Source organism: Opisthocomus hoazin, chromosome 9, assembly GCF_030867145.1.
Source record: "Opisthocomus hoazin isolate bOpiHoa1 chromosome 9, bOpiHoa1.hap1, whole genome shotgun sequence".
NCBI lineage: Eukaryota > Metazoa > Chordata > Aves > Opisthocomiformes > Opisthocomidae > Opisthocomus > Opisthocomus hoazin.
In genome coordinates this window covers 19,508,953-19,530,846 of record NC_134422.1, presented here as the reverse complement: position 1 = coordinate 19,530,846, position 21,894 = coordinate 19,508,953, and the positions used below count along the sequence as shown (strand labels likewise).

Genomic DNA, 21,894 nt, shown 5'->3' with positions numbered 1-21,894 from the left:
CGCTCCGCTCCCCGCCGGGCACCGCGGCTTTCCCCGGCGCCGGAGCCACCCTCCGGCCGAACGGCGCGGCCGCGAGAAGGGCCCCCCCGCCGCCGGGGGCTGCCCCGCCGCCGGGGGCTGCCCCGCCGCCGGGCCGGGGCCGTGCTCGCACCGCGGGCGCCAAGCACCGCCCCTCGCCCCCTCCTCCCGCCCGCCCTCCGGCAGCCCTGCCCCTCCGCCGGGCACCGCCGCCTCACCGCGCCCGCCCCGAGCGCTGCCCGCTCCGCCAGCCGGCCCGCTGCCGCTGCTCGGCCCCGGCCGGGCGGGGACTTGGCAGGAACTCCCGGGGAGAGAGCGAGAGTGCCTGCCCCCGCTCCGCGAGGCTTTGGGAGGAGGAGGAGGAGGAGGAGGAGTAGGAAGGTCTGGGCTCGGCCGAGGAGCAGCCGCCGCCGCCGGGGAGGAGGAGGAGACAGGAGGGAGAGAGAGACGGAGAGGCGGCCGGAGCCCCCCAAAGTGCCCCCCCGTCCCTGCGCTGCAGGCCGCCTTCCCAGCTTCATGGGCAAAGTGTGGAAACAGCAGATGTACCCCCAGTACACCACCTACTACTACCCCCAGTATCTGCAGGCGAAGGTAGGGTACGGCACGGCGCGGCGGGTCTGCGGCCGGCCCCGCTCCGGGGCGGCTGCTGGGGCCCGGCCCGGACGGCGGCTCCGCGACGAGGGGCACGGCCCGGGGGAGGCGGTCAGGTTACGCCGGGGGACGGAGACAGGAAAGAGCCGGCGGCCCCTTCCTGCCGCCCGTCGCCGCCCCGGGAGCCCCCCGGGCCGCCGCGCTCCCCGCCGGGCTCCCGCCCCTTCCCCTCGTTCCCGGCCGTGCCCGTCTCCTTCCCTCTCGCCTTCCCCCTCCCGCCGGCCGTCCCCCCTCTTCCCCGGGGGCTCCCGGCGCGTCTCCTCCTTCCCCGCCGCGTCCTCGGCCGCCCCGCTGCAGCGCGGAGCTCTGCGGGGCCCCGCTCCTCCCGCCCTCGCCCGGCGCAGCCGCCGCCGGGGAGCGACCTGAAGTTGGGGCGGAGGGGCCCGGTCCGGGGGGGGGGTGAGGGGGGCCTCGGGCATCCCGGGGGGCGGCCGGGCGGACTCACGGCTGTGGCGGAGGCGGCCGTCGTTCCGCCGAGAGCCGGGCGCCGAGGGGGCTGCCGGACGCGGCGGGATGCTCATTGTCTGCGGAGCGGGACCGTTGTGAGCCGCCACCTCGCAGTTTACAAACTGGGTGAAAAACGCAGCCAGGGGCCAGCTCCCGGCGGTTAGTGCGGGGCACGGGGAGCTGCTGTTTGCGGGAAAACTGATGGTAGCGGTTCTTGTGCTGGTGGATCTCCACCTTCCCCCCCCCTCCCCCCCCCCGTTTCTCCTTCAAGCCCATAAGGGCAGCCAGCCCCACCGCTCCCGGAGCATCATGCTGCAAACTGGCAGATGCAGAGGTGGTTGCATCAGCTGTCTGGAACATTTAGCATAAACCTCTCCAGCCACCAGTGTCACTCCTTGCAAATCAAAACAGACCCATCTGAGGCTTCAATATGTGAACTTTTTTTAGAGGTTATAACCATGGCGTGGAGGGTTTTTTTGGTGTGGTGTTTTTTTGTTGTTTTTTTTTTTTTCTACTGAAGTGTCCTGTCTGTGTGGCAAGGACAGGACAAGAATTCCATTTTCTCTGTCTGTACACTCGATAGGCTCTTCTTTTTATTGTGTTCTGTGTTGCTGTATTGTGAAATGTAATTTATACTGCTTGGCTGAAAAATAAATTCAGTTTGACAGTCAGGAGACGTTTTACAAGTCAGCAGTGAGGAGACTTTGCAACGTGCTTTCATATATACAGAAATTGATAGAAAGATGATGAAGGTCTTTAGGTGATTTGAAGTGACTAATCTCTTAAATGTGTAATCAGCGTCAGGCTAAATGGTCCAGTCTCTAGCCGTTTCAAGATTATGCTGCAGAGTCATCACTTAGCTACTGTTTAGACATCTATTTCTAATGCATCATTTTTAAGAAAGGTGGAGTGCCGGAAGGGCAGCCTTTTGCATCACTGGGCTGTGTGGCTGTACAAATAGTCTCAGATGACGAAACGCCTTTGTTCAGAAACTTTTACCTGCATGATTTTGTGTAGTATTAGTAAGTTAGAAACCGAGCACATAACGTTGAATACATATAAAGCAATGTCACTTGGCTTTTTTGACCTGTAAATAATTGAAGAGGGAGATAAACTGGAATAGCTTACTGTAGTTATTAGAGTATGATCCTAGAAATCCATGATCCTATGAGAAAGCTTGATGGACCATCTTGTAAAAATGTTTCCTGTACAGATAATTTAATATTGATTTGTGTTACAGTCAATGACATCTTCAAAGCATCTTGCAGTCTTTGATATAAAATTACACAGCCTGAAATTACATTACTGTGTTTCAGCAGAGAACACGCAGCCGTTTGACCTACACCCATGAAATCAAGTATCTGAGATCCAGCGAAGGTTTCCTGTTTTCAGAGATCTTGATTTTATAAAAGAAATAAAAGGAAAAAGGTGGCTGCTTGGTGTAGATAAAAGGACCAGCAACTATAAGTTTTGATATTCAAGTATGCAGAATTCAGTAATATAAGCAATCTTCTCACTATGGATCCTCTCTGAACGTGTAGAAAACTTCATTTAATTCATAGTTTTCAGCTGTTCTATTCTTTGGGCCCTAAAACAACCCATTGTCCAGTACATGAACTATTTCAGTAACTCTGGAGAAATCTTTTTTTTATTAAAGGCAAATTATAATAGAATTGAATAGCCTTTGCTGAATGTGTGATGGGTAATGGTATGTGATTACACTGGGGGAGGTGAGAGATTGTGAAACAAGAAGTTTTGCTTCCCATCTTATCCTCAGTTAAGTGATGATGGAAAATCTGCTGACTCATACACTGCAAATCGATAATTAGGAGATGTCAGGAACTGCTTGAAGACGGATTGTTCTGTAGAGAGCGTCAGACATACTCGTTAGAAATTGCATGCATTCCTAATGGCTCTTTAGGTTAAAACGTTGATGTGGTCAACTATTTTAATTGCCACAAAATATGGTATAGATTTTAATAACAGATTTTGTATTTCTCTGTTATGATCTTCACAATCTTATTCATGAAGTATCCAAGCTGGTTTGGTCATATATTCTGCGAGGAAATACAAACATTTGCTGTGATTCACCTCCCTCCCCCTAATCTTGGTGAGTTCAGCATCAAAAGAGAGCAGTGAGACCATGGACGTCAATGAAAGGAACAAAATAAACATTGGAAGAAGGTGTAGGGCTTTTAATATGAAAAATCTTCATGGCAATGAAATAGCTTGAAATGGTTTCAAGTCGAAGCTTCTAAAACCTTCTGCGTTTTTGGGACTGCCACGGTTTTTACTCTGGGAAATGATATGTTTGACATAAATGTGACATTTTTGTGTCTTCCAATGACTGTGTGTTTTAGGACAGTTCCTATATTGCAGCATTATATGGTGTGGCAGCCTCAAAAATGTTTTCCAAATTCAATGGATGTTTCTGAAGACTTAGATACTTTCTTTAACAATGTTTCTGTAACACTGCTTTTCAAATTTCGGTTCGGTTGTATTTCTTTTCCTTACTTCATATTTTATTTGTAATGGAGAGATGCTGTATTACAGCATTTTAGAAAATGATGGTAATTAAGATTGTATGTGTTTTACTAGTGCTTAAAGGCCTCTCTGGCCAGGAGTAAAATCTGACTGTTGAAAGCAAAGTGTCGTAACACTCAACAAGGCAGAGTACACATAAATAAACATAAATGTATATATACATCTCTAGGCCACAGTCTGTTTGCTTTGGTCAAGTAAGAAATAAAAGTGAATTTATATTTTGTTTTCCTTTACCTAAATATCAAATGGAATTCAGGGACACAACACACAGAGCGATTTACAAATAAATGTGATAACTAGCTGTATTGCTGGTTTCTCCTTGGGCAATGGTGTGACAGTGTCACTTATTTTACTGATATGTTTCTGTGTCATAAAGGAAAGTTTTTTGTAGGAGAGAGAGTTAGTAGAAGACTGCAACATTTCCTATAGATAGCATGGTTTGTTTAAAGTGCTAGCATTTCATAGTCATAGAGAATATTTACGTGATACTTGAATTCTATTTATTTTGTATGGTATTGGGTAACAACGAGCCAGAAGAAATGAAATCATGTGAATCTTGCTTAATTACCTTCGAGTGGGCTTCTAACGGTATAATTTGGTAGCTGCAAAATTAGTGCCCTGGCAACTATGAAAAGAACTAATATTTCTAGAAGTTTGTGTAGGCTTGTAGGCAGGACTGTAGATTCATGTAAACTTGTAGTGAGCAGGCAGATTCTGCCATGTCAAAAACTGATTTTCAGGCTGTTGACAGCAAACTTTAAAGTGGGAACATTTAATTTTTATCCAAGCCTGTTGATGGCAGAGTAAGTAGTACCTCAGTTAACAGGGGACTTACCGCAGTGTAGAACAAAGCAGATACGAAACTTTCTTATTATGAGACACTGGATAATCCACAGTTTAGTCTCGGTGCGTGACGTTAATGACTGATGTAGAACCTTCTGGTTTTGATGTGTCTGAAGCAGAAGCAGTAGGACCCTCTAAGGGTTTGCTGCTAATGAATACCTTTACTCTCTGCATTCTGTGCCAAGCACAGGTCTGTTACCCTTTAAAAATTTTAACTAGCTTGTGAGCTGATTTGAATCAGCATAAATGATTACTAATTCTGATCAGTTTAGTTAGATCTATTCCGTATGCACTATGACTGCGAATCTGTACGTGGTAAAAGACAAGTTGACAGTAACACAGAGCATGCGGTGTTCATTTTGTAAGGTTGAATAGAAACAATTTGCACAGTTCTTACTGTGGGAAGTTATATTGATTGTCGGTAATTGTGATCTCTCTGGTTCTTGACTGGACTTAGCAATCCATTTAAATAAACAGCACAGGTTACCTGCAGGCAGACTTTTTGTCTCGGCGCAGTTACCTGACCCTGTGAGCCTCCTCAGCCTCTTGAGTGTGTTCTCTCCTGTTCCGGCCAGGCTGGGATTTTGTTGTGAAACTATGCAAAGAATTCCTGCAAGAGTATACCACAGTGTGGAAGGGAAAGAAGCGTAAAATTTACCAATTTCAAGAAAAACTTCAGAGTGCTGGTGATGAGGTGATCCCTCCAGCTCTATAAAATAATCTCAGGTGGTATAAAATATGGAGAAAATGAAGAGTGTTATCTAGAAAGAGCATTTTCTCTTCTTCCAAACATCGCAGTCCAAAACTGGGAGGGCCTGTTTGCATCCATCCATCAGACAGGCCAGGGACTTTTTGTCACTGGTCGCAGCGATTGTTTGATGTAACTGTTCCAGCTAGTGTATTTTGTGTGGGGCTTCTCTATCCTTGTCCCAGTTACAGCTCCTTTTGACTTTTGAAGTTTAGTTCAGGTGGCTTGCTATGAACTAGAAATTTGTCCTTCAGGAATTATTTCTAGAAACCGTTGCTAGAATAATTCTTCTATATGCAAAAGTTGGAGCCTTTCTAGAAATGAATCGAGTGAAGTTCGTGCAAAGCTCTGCAAATGTTCATCCTCCTTGCCTTGAATTACTCCAGTTTTGAATTATTCTGTATCAGGGCCTCTCTTGAGAAGCAACGTCAGATGAGCCCCATGGGCAAATATGCATTAGAACCAGGATGTAACCAGATCCATTGTTATAGTAGTGACTTCAGGAAGGTTTGAACCTAGATATTCTATACTGGGAGCACTGCATTGTTTGGTGGAGTCAAGAAGAATGTATGTTAATGCGTCACGTATGTTAATGTACGTCACTGTAACTAAATAACTTTGATAAAGGTAAAGGTATGTGAAATGTAGAGACACTTCATAATGTCGACTGGATTCCTTGAAGTCGACATGAGTGTTGTCTTGGATTTCAGATGACCAACATTTTATTGCCTAGAAACTTGATTCATGCTTTGGCTTATGCTGATTGTGCTTAATTTGGGGGTGATTTGCAATGACTTGATATTCATAATCCTCACTTCGGAGGAGCAAAAGTTAGGCAGTGAAACATATAGACTGTGTGCTGGGGGCTGGAATCAAGGAGAAGTAGCAATGACATCCGTAAGCTGTGCCGATTTTGCATTTTTCTAGGAAATCTTTTAGAAAGAGTCTTTGAAAAGCCACAACTTTCCTTAATCCAACCTCCTTAGAGAGAGGAATGGTATAAATACACATGCACGAGAGACTGAATTTACGTCTGACAAAGTAAGAAAATATTTCCCTCACATCATTACTGGTAGAAATGACAGGTTCTTATTAGCTTTGTAATTTCCAGAAGTTTGAGACTAAGCTCATCCCTAGAGTACACTGTGCTTGGGGCTTAATTTGATACTGCGTGATTGGTGTCATTTAACAAATGTCAACAAAATCTTGGTCCCTCTCCTTGACTCCGTAGTAACTTTACTACTGGTGTATGAGTCAGGTCCTGAGTCTGATAGTCTTATGGGACTGACTTTTACAGAAAAGCGATAAACCAATATGTGACTTGAAAAAGGCTTGCAAGATTTATTCAGTGCTATTTTCCTGTTGTGTTTGATTGTTAACCCCCCCAGGCACCGCGTACGTTCCAAAACCGTGTCGATGAAGTTTATATCCAGTAGGTAGGCAACAGCTGTAAGAGACCAGCATTACACAATACGTCTGATTTGTACTAGTGGATTTTCTAGTTTTACCTTCAATGCAGGATCCCAAGGCAGTCATGAAAGGTGTGCAATAAGTTTGTGGGGGGAGAAGTTAATTTTCTTGGAATAAAATAGTTCTTTAAAGTATGTTTTCTTTCACAGCTCAGCTGTTATGCTTGCTAATGACTGTAGTTTTTTCTCATTACTTTTAAACTAGAGTTGAGCGTGCTGTTTAGATTCATAACCCGATTTGTGAAGGGAACCCTATACTTCAAAATACTTTGCTCCTAGTTAGAGCATGAAACTTCAGGTCTCAGTTTCAAGGATGAAATTTCCTGAGGGTCAATTTGTAAGCTTCCACTTAGTGTTGAAGGAACAAAGAAAAGGTAGGCAAAATTATTCAGATTTTCCAGTGGAGAATAATACAGTGTAGTAAAGCATTGTTTTCAAATCTATGTTTCTATCAAACAGTACCTTTCAGAAACATATCTGTTTAGGTATACATAAAAAACTCAACCTCAGATGCAATTTTTAAGCTGCTTTAAAGTCCAAGGAGCAGTTTGAGCTGTCAATGTTCATAGTAGATGCATCACTCTTACTCAGAAGGGTAATTGATGCTACTAATCCGGTGCTCCTAACGAAGGACACTTGATTGTGATAGCAGTAAGGAAGTTTGAACAAAGGTGTAGTAATAAACAAGGCGGCAATTCAGTAGTAATAAACTGGTAAATGTACACTTACATATTTCAGTTTCAGTCTTCCAAGTAGTCATAATCAAAAGTGAATAACGATGGTTTAAAAAATAAATTGTTTTTCATGAAATTATGCTTTTGGTTTGGGAAATAGTCCTTTGAAGATACGTGCTCAGATTTAGCCAAAAATATACTACAAATTATATACTAATTTTTGTTGTGTATTTTGTATTAACTTTCTATGGCCTATGCAAAGCAATGATCACAGCTATTTCTACTGGAAAAATCACCTACTTTGTTAAAGAAATGAAAAATGTTGGAAAAACATGCTGATAAAAATCTGTTCTATCTGAGTTTAGTTCATTTCAGTCAAAACACAGGCATGCAACAGATTCAGGTCATATTTACTGTGGCTAACAGGTGGTAATTATTATCTGACTTCATACGTTTTCTTAGTCTTCCTCAGCTGAAAATACTGAGACCTGCGTTTGAATGTAATTTAATTAAGTTCTGAGCTGAATTACATTATCTCAGAATTGAGGAAGACACAGAGCTTGGGCATGGGTATAATCAGGTACTGGGGCTCACTTGTGTCATGGTAGCCTTTGAAGCCACTGTGCTGTGCTCGTGATCTGGGACCATAAGAACACATTTGGTCTCAGCTGCTCTGACTTGATGAAAACTTCAAAATATATTTACGCTAACTGTCTGAAATCTCAGTGTGCACATAAGGCCTGTGAAAAGTGCTTCAGAATCATTCCAGGTAGATAAACAGAGCTCATTGATGCAAAATGGAACTCAAAATGCTCAGTGTGACTCTTGTGCATGGAGAGGAAAGTATTGATCTGTAGAGAGGTGGAGCAAACGGGCTTCTCTTTGTGGATTTCTCTACAGGTTAAGAACTGAATTCCCTTGCTTGTCTCTTGGCAACACACACTGACACAATTTCTGTAGCAGTTTATAGGCTGTGGTAGTATCTGTGACCTCTTCTATCCCTCAGGCTATAGCTACATAATCACTTTAATTTTACGTAACTATGCACAGCAGCCAAAAAGGGCAGTCTTGTCTTTCCCCATTGCCCCCAGCAACTCATTGCTGTCCCTTTCCCTGTGCTGGCGCTAGCATTTGTACGATCAGTCAGGGAGCTGAATCAAGAAACCAGTCTGGCTGAAGACTAACCCGAAAAACCCCAACTGTAATACATCTTCACAGTGGAGCAACTAAGAGATACTTAAGGAGTTTGAGATTTGCATAGCTATGGGTGAGGTTGTCTCTGAGCAAAGTACACCCTCTTAGGTCCCACTTTTGTACAATAAAATGGTGGTGCTTAACTTTTCTGGATAAAAGGTTTTCCGTGGCCTTGGCCAAAAGGGCAAAAGATCCAAGCCAGAGGAGGATGCAACAGAGCTCTTAGGTTACCAAAATCTGTTCATTGCATACATATGCAGGTAACTGCTAGCATCATTTTTCTGTGACTTTATTTTCTCTTTTACTATTTTAAATTGTGTTAGATGTTGGCGCACTAAGTGTTAAAAACCCATTTGAGTCTGTCTTTCATTCTTGCAACCAATGAGTGTGGAAGAAAGTGTGAAATGAGTTGCTAAGAGGGCTTAAGTTAGGTATAGGCCTGGGAGGAAAGAAAGAATCAAATGTAACTGGGAGTTCCAGAGGCCTTGTAGCATAGTGTTACATCTAACTTTCCATTTTCAGCACAGTGCAACATTGATATTTTATTTCATTCTGGGGAAAGAGGGGAGAAGGCTGGCACTTCAAATTAGCAGCAGCTGCAGAATTAAGACAAGGGTGTTAGTGACTTATTTGGAAAAGTACTAGCTAAAACATTCTGTCTCTTAGAAAAAACATTTAAGAAGGGTTTGTGATATAAACTTTGAATTTCATGAATAGTGCCTTTGACCTTCTGGTTTCCTCTGGGTAGCTTTTCTGATTAGTGACCATTTGCTTTCAACAATTGTGTATTAATGTGAGGAGAATACATGGGGATATTTTGGAGGGGGAAAACATCTCTGTTAACAGGGTCAAAGACTCCAGAACACCTCTTACTTCTTTTGACCCAGTCAATTAGCCAAAAATTCAGATTCTTACTGTTCCAGGTAGAAGGAAGAAATGGTGATACTTACTTGTTTCTCTGATGTAACTGAATTATTAACAAAGAGTAGTCAAACTCCAGTTTCCCTGAACACAGGGATCTTGAATAATAGAAGCAGTTTCTTTACTGTCAGTCCCAAATCCTTTCCCCAGTTCACTGTTGTCTCTGTTTAGGCCTTTACAGGGCTATATAGTCAGTGCTTATGTTTAGGTTGTTCTTTACGCTTTCCATATCTGTATTTGGGTGAGATTTTTCCCCTCCTCTGATGAATATGTATATATCCCTGTTTGATCCCCAGGTCCTACAAATGGCTTTATTTAGCTTTAAGAAGAGAAGGCTAAGGGAAGATCTAATTGCTGTCCGAATGATCAAATGAGAATGTATAGATAAGGTGGAGCCAGACCTTTCCTGGAGGTGCAAGGGGGTAGGATCACAGGATAGGTAATTCAGGTTGGAAGGGACTTCAGGAGCCCTCTAATTCAAGTTTCTGCTCAAAGCAGGGTCATGTAGAAGATCAGACCAGGTTGCTTGGGGCCTTATCCAGTCTGGTCCTGAAATCCTCCAAGGATGGAGACACACAGCCTCTCTGCACAACCTGCCCCAATGCTGGCTGTCCTTACAGTGATTTTTTTTTTCCCCCACTTATTTCCAGTCTGAACTTCTCTTGTTTCAGCTTATGCTCATTGACTCATCCTCACACCATGCACCACTGTAAGAACCTGATTTCTTCGCCTTGATAACCTCCTCAGAAGTTTCCATTCTACAAATAGAAAGCAGCTATTAAGTCCCACCAAAGCCACCTTGTCTCCAGACTGCACAAGCCCAGTTCCTTCAGCTTTTTACACAGCATGGGATCCAGCCCCCAGCCATCTTGACGGCCCTCCACTAAACTTGCTCCAGTTTATCAAGATTTTTCTTTTACGGGGGGCCTGATGCTGCAGGGAATATTCTAGATGGGGTCTGTCAAGGGGGGGGGATAGTCACTTCCCTCACCCAAATGCGGCCCAGGAGGCACACCTTATTGCCAGAGCATGCTGCTGGCTTATGCTTGGCTTGCTGTCGGCCACAGCCCCCAGGTCTGTTCCAGCAGAGCTGCTCCCCAGCCAGTCAGTCCCCAGCCCATATCATTGCAAGGGACTCTTCCTTCCTAGGTGCAGAACTTTGCACTTCTCTGATGTAGAAATATTAAAGACACCAGTCCCAGGATAGACCATTGTAGTGCTCCATTTGGTACTGGCCTCCAGGTAGAGTATAACGCGTTAACTGTGATTCTCTGAGCCTGACCAGCCTGTTAGTTCCATCCAATCTAGTTGTCCGCTTGTCCAGACTCTAATATCTTTGCCTTGGGTCCAAGAATATAGTGGGACGCCATGTCAAAGTCCTTGCTAAAATCAATGTGAATGACACTCACTGCTCTCCCCTTGTTTACAGATTTAGTAGTTAGTTCTGTCATAGAAGGGAATGGGCAACAGGAGGCAACACGATGGACACAAGTTGTGACATGAGGAAATTGTAATTAGATATGAAGAAATTTTTTTTCACTGTAAGGGTGGCCAAGCACTTGAACAGGTGCCAAGAGAGGTTCTGGAATCTCTTGGAGAGAGTAAAAACTCAACCGGACAAGGTCCTGAGCAACCTGAACCTGCTCTTGGAGGGAAGTTGGACTAGATGACCTCCAGGTGTCCTTTCCAAACCAGTGTGGGATTCTGTAAGGTAGACCCTGAAGACTACCATCAGCATAGGAGGCTCTACAGTGGCTGTTATTCTTCCTTCTATGTTTCATCATTGTAAGCTGTGATATGGTATTCGGAAAGGAAAGGTATAGAAGGAATTCCCTTTTTCTATTTAACAGAACATGCATTCTACAAATATGCAAATGACATTTCAATAATCTCTTCAGCATGCAAATTCCCTTATCCTATTTTAGCAAATATCTTAAGCTGATTAAAATTTAAGGTTTTAGGTTTGTCTTTTTCTTTGTTTTAAGGCAGAACCTTATAGTGGTACAAAACTATGCTGTAAATTGTGACAGACGTGTGTACATTCTCATACCAAACCACTTCTTTAGGCTGACATTTCTTGTTTCTGCATCAGATCTGAATTTGTTGATAAGTTTTGTCTTGGACATGGATTGAAAATTAAATAAAACAATAATTAACCCCAAATTAAGTCTTGTTTCTTTCCAAGCAGGCATTGTTCAGAGGAACAGCAAAGAGTATCGAGGAAGGCAGTGTTCTGACTTTCTAGTAGAAAAAATGGGAAGAATTAGCGTGTTCCTGTTGCTCGTCACTGACAGTGCTGCTATATCTCAAGTGACTTTTCTTCCAAATTAAAGTAAGTTCATCAGCTGCAGAAGCTATGGATATGTGAAGGGCTTCCAAACCCCCTCATCCAGCTTCTTTAGTCCGCTCTGCTTTTATTATCACTTATTTCCAGTGTCTTTTATATACTTACTCCCCCATATTTTCTAAGGATTTTCAATGTGAGGTATAATAATAGGACGCTCTCATGATCTCAAACCCCGAAGTTGATCTTAAAGATGCTAATTCTACTAGATCTTAAAAAAAAACAACCCCAAAAATCCCCCACAGCTATAGTTGTCAGCCAGATTGATGATGAGAAAAACATGTGAAACCCACCAAATGACAGTTCATTGTTACACTGCTAACTAACTAATGTGATCATGGTCATTAATTCTGAAAATCAGATGTCTTATTAGGTGCCAGAATATACATTTAGGGCCCTAAGACAGGATTAAGTTGGCCCTAAGTTGAGTTCCTCATGGCCAGAAAGTTGCAGAGACAGCAGCGTTATCACTCTAAGTCATTATCATAGAAAAGAAATTACCTAACTGAACAGTTCTTTATTTCCTTCTTCATCCTACAGTGTTTACCTTGATGGTGACTGAGCTGTCTGAACATAAATAAAAGTGAAGATTTTTATAAAAATACGGAATTGGGAAGAAATTAGGAGATGTTTGTGCACTGGGGTTGTTTCTGCTCTTAGGAATTTTAAATGCTGTTCTTGGACTTTTATTTAGTTGAGGGTCTGGAACTAGGGAGGAGTGTTATCCAGCATCTAACACTTACATGCTGAGTAGCCATGCATCTTTCTGAGAGAAATAGCAAAAAAAATGGTAAAAATGGAAGAAGAATGACAGAAGTTTACTTTGCCATGTTGCCCCAAAAAGAGGCAGAAAAGCACTTATGTATATTTTTGTATCTGCTACCACTTTCCTTCTTTTAATACTGAAAGCGGAATTCCATGTTAGATGAATAATTGAATAATGAAAAAATGAATAATAAATGCCTTCTTTTTAAACTCATATGAAATATAATGGGTCATTTTCCATGCTTATTTACACTCTGTTCAGCTCTGCCAAGGTTAGTATAAATTTACTGATATTTATATGAAGTTTAGAAGCGCATGTAAGTTGAACAACAGAACTCCTGGCATTTCCACAGCACACTTTTTTAAGAGTAGGATTTATCTGAGTGTTGCCTTCCCAAATGTATTCTATCTGTCCCATAGATGGAAAGCGTGCTGCATCTCACCCAATTGCTTTTGTCACCCATGAAGGATGCTGCAGATCTCTGTGCTCTGGTGGTGGTTGCAAATACTGGTATATACACGTTTTAAAAATGTGTTGGTGATATAGTTTTGTTTAGATTTACCTGCCAATTGTTAGAAAAATGCCATTGCTGATTCAATTTCTTTGACTGACTAGTTATTGTTATTCTTTGATTCTTGATGGTGTGGTGTCTACTCTACAGGATAGCCTGTGCTTCAAGTAACTTTTATATTGGGCGATCTAGTGAAGTATGTATGTGCATGTCTTATTTATAAAATATTCTGTGTTGCTGTCTGTATAAGGAAGGCATTCATGTGTAAAATGGGCACTAGTTGTGATTTTTTCATAAATTAAGAACTCAGTCCTTTTCTTGACACTTATATTGAACTCCATGTGTTCTCTAACTTAAATGGCCATAGAATCTAGTCTTTGCAGAAAAATCATGCACCAGAATCTTACTTTTATTTTATCTCAAGAAGTAATAAACATTATAATATTAATTTTCATGTTTGTTTCTTCACATCTCCCCATTTTTCAATTTAAACAAGCTGCAAAGCCTCCAGACCATGCTAGACGTGTTCATGCCAGCCTATAGCTTTAAAGCAGAATTCAGGAGCCATTTGCTCTGGATCCCTTGGAGATAGCGGAAAGAAGGCTCGCTGGTATCAAGGGCTGTGTACGAGTCTAAGCAACCCTGGCTTGCCTAATTACTGGAGGATGTCAGTAGACTGAGCTGGGATTTCTGGGAGTAGAAAGCTGAGCGCCATGTCTGGGAATGACAAATATTTCACAGTTTTGGTGAGGATCTTTTGGTAATCGATACTTATAGGAATAGCATCTGGAAAAGTAGAAAGGAAACCGTGGCTCGGGATACCAGTGAGATAACAACAGAGAAGTGGTCTGGTTTCTGTAATTTTCTGTAATCTTGGCTTCACTGGAAGAACTACCTGCCATTAGTCCTTACTCCCACATGGAGACCCAGAGCAGCTGCTCTCGGGAGCGGTGGGTTTGCGCAGAAGGGAGGGGGTGCCACAGGGCCGATCCACTTTGCTTTCTGTGCCCCCTTAGCGTTGAGCTTATCTCTGAAAGTGGGTTAAACAGGCGCTTAAAAGCTGGCTATAGACCTGTCCCCTCAGCCTGGTGTTGTCATCTGAGACAGGAAAAGAGGACAAGGTAGGTGAATAATACAAAGCTGGATGGAGGGAAAATACAAGGAAAACTAATTTTGAAAGAGGAAAATTGCTGTGGAGAAGAGATAAGGGAGAAGAATAAGAGAGAAAAGAGCAGGGAAGAGCAAAAGCACAGTTGAGCGGCGAGGCTGCGGCATGTGTGCCAGGGCATGGCACGAGAAGACCCCTCCAGCTGCCAGGCCGTCCGCGGGGAGTTGCAACTCCAACAAAAGCAGGCTGAAGACAGTGTTCTGCAGGAACTCACTTTGGGGACTGCTAAAGTTCAGCAAGAAGTAAAGGTTATTTTTACAAAAACAATGGAGGGTTTTGGTGAACAGACAGGCAAGACCTCTGGGAAAGGCCTTGTTTTATATAGATTGTGTGAAGACAAAAGGTGCTTGTGGGGCAAATTTGGCAGTTCCCTTTGTCTTTTAACCGGTGCAGCCATACTGCGATACTGTAGATAAAGTTACAGAGGTAAACTCCTCAGAATTGAAGACTCTGCCTTTCCTTTTTATTTCTTGTAGATTATACGTCTGTTTTCTTACTACACTGAAAGCAGAATAAGTGCAAGGGCTTCCTGAACACGCTTTGAAGTGATGTGGTGATGTTGCTATTCTTGATATTTTTACATGTTTAGAAATTCTCTTATCCCAATAGGTCTGGCATGAATCGGAATCCAAGAAAATATAGCGTATAGCAAAGAAAAATAGAGTTAGCATCCACTTAGCAGCCAGAATATCACTATACTGTATCACACTCTACTCCTGGCAAAAGGCTAAATGGGAAAAAAATCAGAAGGCATCTCAATGTAAGAAAATATAAGTGTATGCATGGAAAATAGAGTTCAGCCGAAATTATACAGTACATGAGCCAGAGTGAAACTTTGAATTTATAGTAACGTATTTTCATGTCTTTAAACGTTACATGTACAGAGACAGGTTTTCTTATATTAAAGTTCTCAGTGTTCATTTGTACTGTTTGTACTGTGCCAGAAGACTTGTGTGTCCAAGCACGCTGTTCTGTCATGTGTCAGTCGGATCAGAGGCTAAGGTCCATCCTAGCAGGCAGAGCGGACCCAGTGTTTGGACTAGAAACAACATTCCAGCCTGCTTTGGTGAGTGGGGAGGTGGGCTTTCTGTTTAGATTAAGATGGCTTGGAGGGAAAAGCAGGTCCAAGAGAAGGTTTGAAGTGCTAAAGTCACCACCAGAGAATAGCAGTTTCACCTGCTATAACTGAGACAGGATGATTTGTATATTTGAATTCGTATCTTTTGTGGAGTGGCCAGAATCACTCTCAACTGTTCTGCAGCCTCTGGAGGTGGTGGAGATCGTGATACTACAAAGGAGTAACACAGAGCTTGTATTTTTCTGCCACAGTCTACCCCTGTGGAGCAACACAGCCCAAAAAAGGGCTTTAGTTTTATGGAGAAGGAGTCACAGATAATAAATAGTGATTTTGCACTTTGAGTATGCTGTCCTGAAGTCATAACTACATCTCACCAAGAGAAGATCCTTCATATTTTGTTCAGGATTAATATTTCTTTTTCTGTAGCTTTTGGTTTTGTTTCTTTTTGTTGTTTTTTAATCATTGGTTGTATTGGTGATGTTAGCCTTCCACAAATGATGAAATCCCAGAGTTTTGTGGCCTGTAGCTTCATCCTACATCTCTCTCATGTGCAGTGATCCTCTGAGAATGGTACTTGGCATCTAGTTCCTTGATTCTGACAGCAGGGCTCTTTGAGAGGCAGCTGCTGTGCAAGAGCTGGGCACAATACTAGCACAGTGAGCGCTTGTGGAAGGCCAGGTATAAGGATTTATTTGGTATTCTGGACTAATTATCCCCAAATAATTTCAAGTGGGCAGAGCTTTCTTCTTGAATAAAAGTACCAGTGTCCAAAACAGCTTAATCCACTTTCAAAGGCAGCTAAATGAGATAAGGCATTCTTACTCTGAAATGTGATTGCCTTCTCCTGGCGTTACTTATAAATGTTGTTGTATTTTAAACTGTTAATCTGATACAATTTTTATGCACACACAAGGCTTCTGTTCCTACTTCTTTCCTGGACAAAGCCTTAAAGGTTTGATGATACTGAAATAAACACACCGGAGTGTTAGAGAGTAAGAGCTATCAAAGGTGCAGAATATTGACGCTAACAAGATTTAGAGCTTGTCTACGCTTGAAAATATAATGGAATTTATAACGAAATACTTTTCTGGAATTAGTGAGTGTTATAAATTCCAAAATAGATGTTCACATATCTGCACGTCCATATCAGGGGTTATTTCAGAGTAGTTCTAGTAGATTTCCAAATGTAGACAAGACTTAATTAAACTCACTTCATGTGCTAAACTCATGTCAACTAAAGCTCCATTAACTCTATTGTCCTCTAATTAATAATTTTCATAGTTTCAATTATATGACAAAATCCAGTAGTACCAGAAGTAAATAAATGCACTATGAATATTTATTAACTTCACTAAGCAAGCATTTTGCCTGCATGCAGTACTCAGGACTGGGCTCCAGAGCACTTGGCAGAACACAGATGAGATTTCTCTGTGTTCTTTTTGATGTCTCCTTTCTTGAAAATTATAAGTACTGAAGTTACACAGTTATCTTGAATTTGATTTTAAATTGAAGGGTTTCTAGGAAATGCAGTAGTGCAAAATACAAGTAATTACATGAATGTGTATGTCATAATTAACACATTTATATTAAATAGTAGTTTTATAAATAAAAAATTCTTGCACAGCAGAATGGATATGAAGTTACTTAGCTTTATAAAAATCACATTTACAATGATGTATACATACACATATATGTGTATGTATACATCATTGTATATATATAACTTATTGCCATGAAAGACCAACTGTGCTCAGTTATAGCTCTCTGATTAAAATTGGAAGGGAGTGGAGTTAAATAAGTAACACTGAGTAGAATTTGACTTTAAATACAGAAAAAACCTGTTGCGGTCTGTAGCATATTCTACTTTTGTGACTCTTACAGGCTTCAAAGAGAATTTTACATTTGCGTCCCAGGGCAGAAATTGGCTGTGTGCTTGGAAGCATGAAATCTCTCAAGGTAATACTTCATAACTGTGGAATGTATCCCATGACTGATATGTAGCTAAGAACTGAGAATCAAATTACACATTAGAAATACTTGAAATTAAATATTTTTCTAGTAAAAGAGAGCATTATGCTGGCTAAACAATACATGTTTTCTTTTTCTGGAGATGCATTGAGGCATAAATATATGAAGCATTTAAATATGTATGTTTGAATTTTCTGCTTTTTTGAATTTTAGTAATATTTCTTTAAGAAATAAGATTTTTTTTCTTGAGTTCATTTAATAGAGTTTTATGTTTGACTCTCGTAAGTGTCTATTTTTAATTTCTTTTTGCATTCTTCTTTTCTTCACTCCAATTAAGTTTGGAATTTCTGATCTTAAGAAGTTAATTTCTAAACATACAGACTTGTTTCAGCAATGAAGGAGCAAACATCCTTAAATTCTTATTGGCATCTGCACAGAAGCATCCACTAAGGTGCTCTTGGTGGTCTTCTATTAAATAGAAAAAGTTACTGAAACAAAAAAAAAATTTGTGAACTTTGTTGTCCACATTAATGCTTCTAAGATTGGCAAGAATTACCTGAGTATTCATTTTCGCAGTGGCCCAGACTGTTGCAGGTAGAGATGAGCTCTTTTGTCCTCAAGCGGACATGCCTTCAGTAGTGTCAACTCCACTCACTTTTCCTGAATCTATTCCCAGTACAAACTGAAGCCCTGTACTGGTCAGGTTCAATGAGAGGTCTTGGACTCCATGCATCTTGTCGTCTTCTCATGATACTCCTGCCTGCCTAGAGCGCTGTTGTGCCAGGTGAGGAAGGTGATGGTCATGATGTTGGCCAAACAGCTCTCATAGTTGGGGAGACCCCTTACTGGTGCCTTTGATCAATAAGAAATTGCTGAGGATCCAGCCAAATCTGCAGAGAGCAAATTCTTGTGGGAAGTAGAAAATTATGTTTATTTGAAGTAAAATAAATAGTGAAGGAAGTGCAGATTTTCTTATATTTGTTATTTTGCCTGAGGTTCTGTTCACATGCGCCCAGGTGGTCAGAAGGATTTTCTCTGGACGCTGGGTTTGCCACTGGATGTGATAGACTACAAGGTACTTGCTGACTGATTTAGCTTATCAGTTGTTACTCTTTATATTATTAAAGCACCCTGGCAGCCCTCCACACAGGCCTGGAATCCTTTGCATGAGGTGCGTGTCTGCCACAGAGGACTTCCATGTGTCAGTGAAACACAGGAGACAAAATGGACTGCTGTAGTTGACAATGTCCCTGCTCGTTGCAGGGGGGTTGGACTAGATGACCTTTAAAGGTCCCTTCCAACCCCAGGTATTCTATGATTCTGTGATGCTATGACTTAGGAGTGTATAGACAAACTGAATAGTGGTAGTGTGTGATAATCCTTGGGTTGAAGATGGACTACTACTTTTTTGAAAACTTTGTTGCATAATGTGCGTTCAGTATCCTGTGACTAATTGGTGTGATTAGGGAAATCTCAATAGCTAGGGAGATAATGTCAGACTCCTTGGAGACCTGACAAAGAACAAAGCAACACATTAATCTCATTGATGGAAGAACTATATCTACACCTCAGTTCCAACAAAGTGAGATGTTATTTTTTTGCTAATACTTACTTTCTGTCAACTTTAACAACCTTCATGTCTGTGTCACAATTCTTAAAATGTTTAATCATGAGAATAGCATTTGGAACTATTCATGCAGTGAAGAATATTCACATGATTAAAAATTTGAAGTTCTATCTGACCTCTGCAGATCAAGTCTGAAGTATTTTGCCTGTCTTTACCATAGCTCTGAATTCTCTAGATTCTGATAAACATGTCGATAAAAATGTAGGTGCGTTGAACTTTGAATAAGTTTTTAGATATATGTAGTTGGGTTTGGAGAAATACTATACTGGTTATTTTGTTATCTTGCAAAATAAAAGCCTATTACAAAAAGCACATCTTGCAGTACTCATCCCCAAAAAGGGATTCCATGTGAAGACGATGCATTTGTATGAAACCTAATGGCTATTTCTTCAGTGTAATGTCACTGTCCTGCTGAGCATAAAATACAGAAGCACTTATGATAGAAACTTGGAACGCTGTAAATTATGTCCTTTGAACAACACATGAACTTTCTTTTTATGTTGAACTGAAGTTTAGGAATGTAGTGTTCTTTGTCTCATAATTGTCTGCCTACACACACCCAGTCTGCACTTCTAATAACTCACCATTGAAGGGAGCACGCAAGTCCTATATTTTTGTCCTCAGCTGTATATTTTTGTAGTGGAAGATGTCTTCAGAGTAACAAAAATAACTTCATAATGATTGTACATTAGAATTAATGATGCCAGTTTTACATGATTATGTGCATACATACCTGTTAGAACATGAATGATATTTTCAGAGCAACCACATAGTTTGTGGAACTATTAAGTGTTTTTGGCTCCATTAAAATAGTCAACAACATGTTTATTGAATATGCACTTTTTTCCTTATTAATCTAATATTGCCATTTGTTAGGCTGTGATGAATATGTTCTCTAGACAAGCTAACAAAAGATAACAGATCAGTTCTCTGTCAAGGAAAACAACACCATGTAAACAGAATATTAGACCAGGGCTGTAGATGACAACCAGTCATTCAGTAAAAGAAAAAGGTCAGCTCGGCATGACGTCTCTAACTGTGCTGCAGTACAGGTAAATACGAAACCGCAAAGAAAAGCAATTGTCATTTAAAGCTAAGCGTAAAAAGCATAAGCTTCATTATCGTGCTGATCTGGATGAACCTTAAACAATGTTTACAGTAAGGTTTGGAGAGTTGCCTAGCACTGGAGTATACACAATTAAACAACATAGCTGAACTTTTCTTTCATGTCAGCATACTGCTAAAAAGACCTCCATTGTACTCATATGATAGTCATTCTTGGAACTTACAGCATAAACAGGAATAGAGAACATTCACTTGTGATTCTAGCCCATGGTAGCTGACTGCATCGAGGGGCATAACTGCGTTTTCACCTATACAGCTTGAGAAGTAAATTAGATCTATAAAATAATGGTAAGGGCATAGCAAAACATGAACTCATCTGACATGTGAATGTGTACCAGAATTTGGTAGGTGCAAGTAGGGACTAATAGTTATTTAACATATTGCAAAATTAAATTTGATTGGTTTTGTGCACCCTTATTTCTGTGGCTAATAAGCATCTATATACCCATCCTTGCTATGGTCTGGTAACCCAGGAAAACTAAAGACAAATTACTGAAGGAATAAAGGAAAGCTAAAGCAACGTGCCAGTTGGTAGACTTTGAAAGTGGAGAATCTGAATTGGAACTGCAGTTTGGCATGTCATTAGTCTCAGAAATACTGATTTCCAGAATCACCTATATGATTTCATATTTGTTCTATTTATTTTTAATTTTTGTTTTAAAAGAAATTATTGTGGATACCACTTTTGCATACATATAATAGTTCCTGTAGTGCTTGGAACTAATGTTATTTCATTAACTTGCCGCACTCAGTTTCTATTAAGCTGTTTGTTTTTATGTAGACTGTATCTGAATGAACATTTTTAATGAAAAACTGTTAACATTAATGGCTGTACGTAAAAATGGATTAATGTAGGATATGAATTTAAATGTGCAGCTATGACTTGTTTAAATCTAGGACAATTAACTAGGTTGTATGCAGTTGATGACAATGCAGAAAGATGAACACTAATTGTGTTGTATATGAAAAATGCTGTGAACTTTCATCAGCTTCCAGAAGAGAAGAACAGTTCAAAGCTTACCAAGAAATTACAAATTTAGATGCTTCAAATAGGCAATGTTTTCTTTCAAGTACCCTTTTTTTTTAATGGGGACCTAGTGACCTTTGCTTTCTGTAGGAATAATACTAATCCTCTGCAATTTCAGAGAATCACAACACTCACTCATCAGATATTACAACATGTTTTTGTAATATTTGTAGACTTGAAATTAAAATGTTTTAACTATATATGCTGTTCACTTTCACTGAGCAGTTTTTACTGCTCATTGACCAAAAATTATTCATGCTATTGTCTGAAATTGCTGTTTATTACAGTTATGATAGAATAATTATATTCTACTCTATACTAGAGTTGATGGCATGAGGAATAATCATCACTTTATGTTGTCAAGTCCTCAATCCCTCAGTAGCGTCTATTCTGTAATATTTTTTTCAGTTTTAAAAAAATGGCATCTCCTTTGTCTGGACAGATATTCAGCTGGAGAATGGTGACATGCCAGTATTCTTGCTTTCAAACCACAGAACTTAGGAATAGTGCATGGGCTTTTGTGTGAGTAGTAGATAAACAAATTCGATAGCAATCCTGCAGTAAGTTAGCTAACAGTGTTAGAAAGTGCTCTTCCAAGCAGCCCATTAAGAAGTCTTTTTGTCTGTGAATGTGCAGCAACTTCATTACCTTTGAAATGCATTTTCTCAAATTACTGTCCTTTGAATTTGGCCTTCTGACAGATGCAATTGATACCACATTGCCAACTATTGCCGGTACCTTTCCCTCATATTTTTAATACAAAAAGGGTCT

General features: G+C 40.9%; 1 protein-coding gene across 2 annotated transcripts in view; it reads left to right on the top strand.

Moving 5' to 3' along the window:
- Positions 1 to 275: 275 nt before the first annotated feature.
- RBMS1 (RNA binding motif single stranded interacting protein 1) overlaps positions 276 to 21,894 on the top strand; it is a 153,740-nt gene continuing 132,121 nt past the window's right edge. For both annotated transcript variants that reach the window (XM_075430314.1, XM_075430313.1), the window contains exon 1: positions 276 to 609. In XM_075430314.1, the coding sequence (XP_075286429.1) occupies positions 535 to 609 (75 nt within the window). In that variant the 5' untranslated portion in view covers positions 276 to 534. The remainder of the gene's footprint in view (positions 610 to 21,894) is intronic.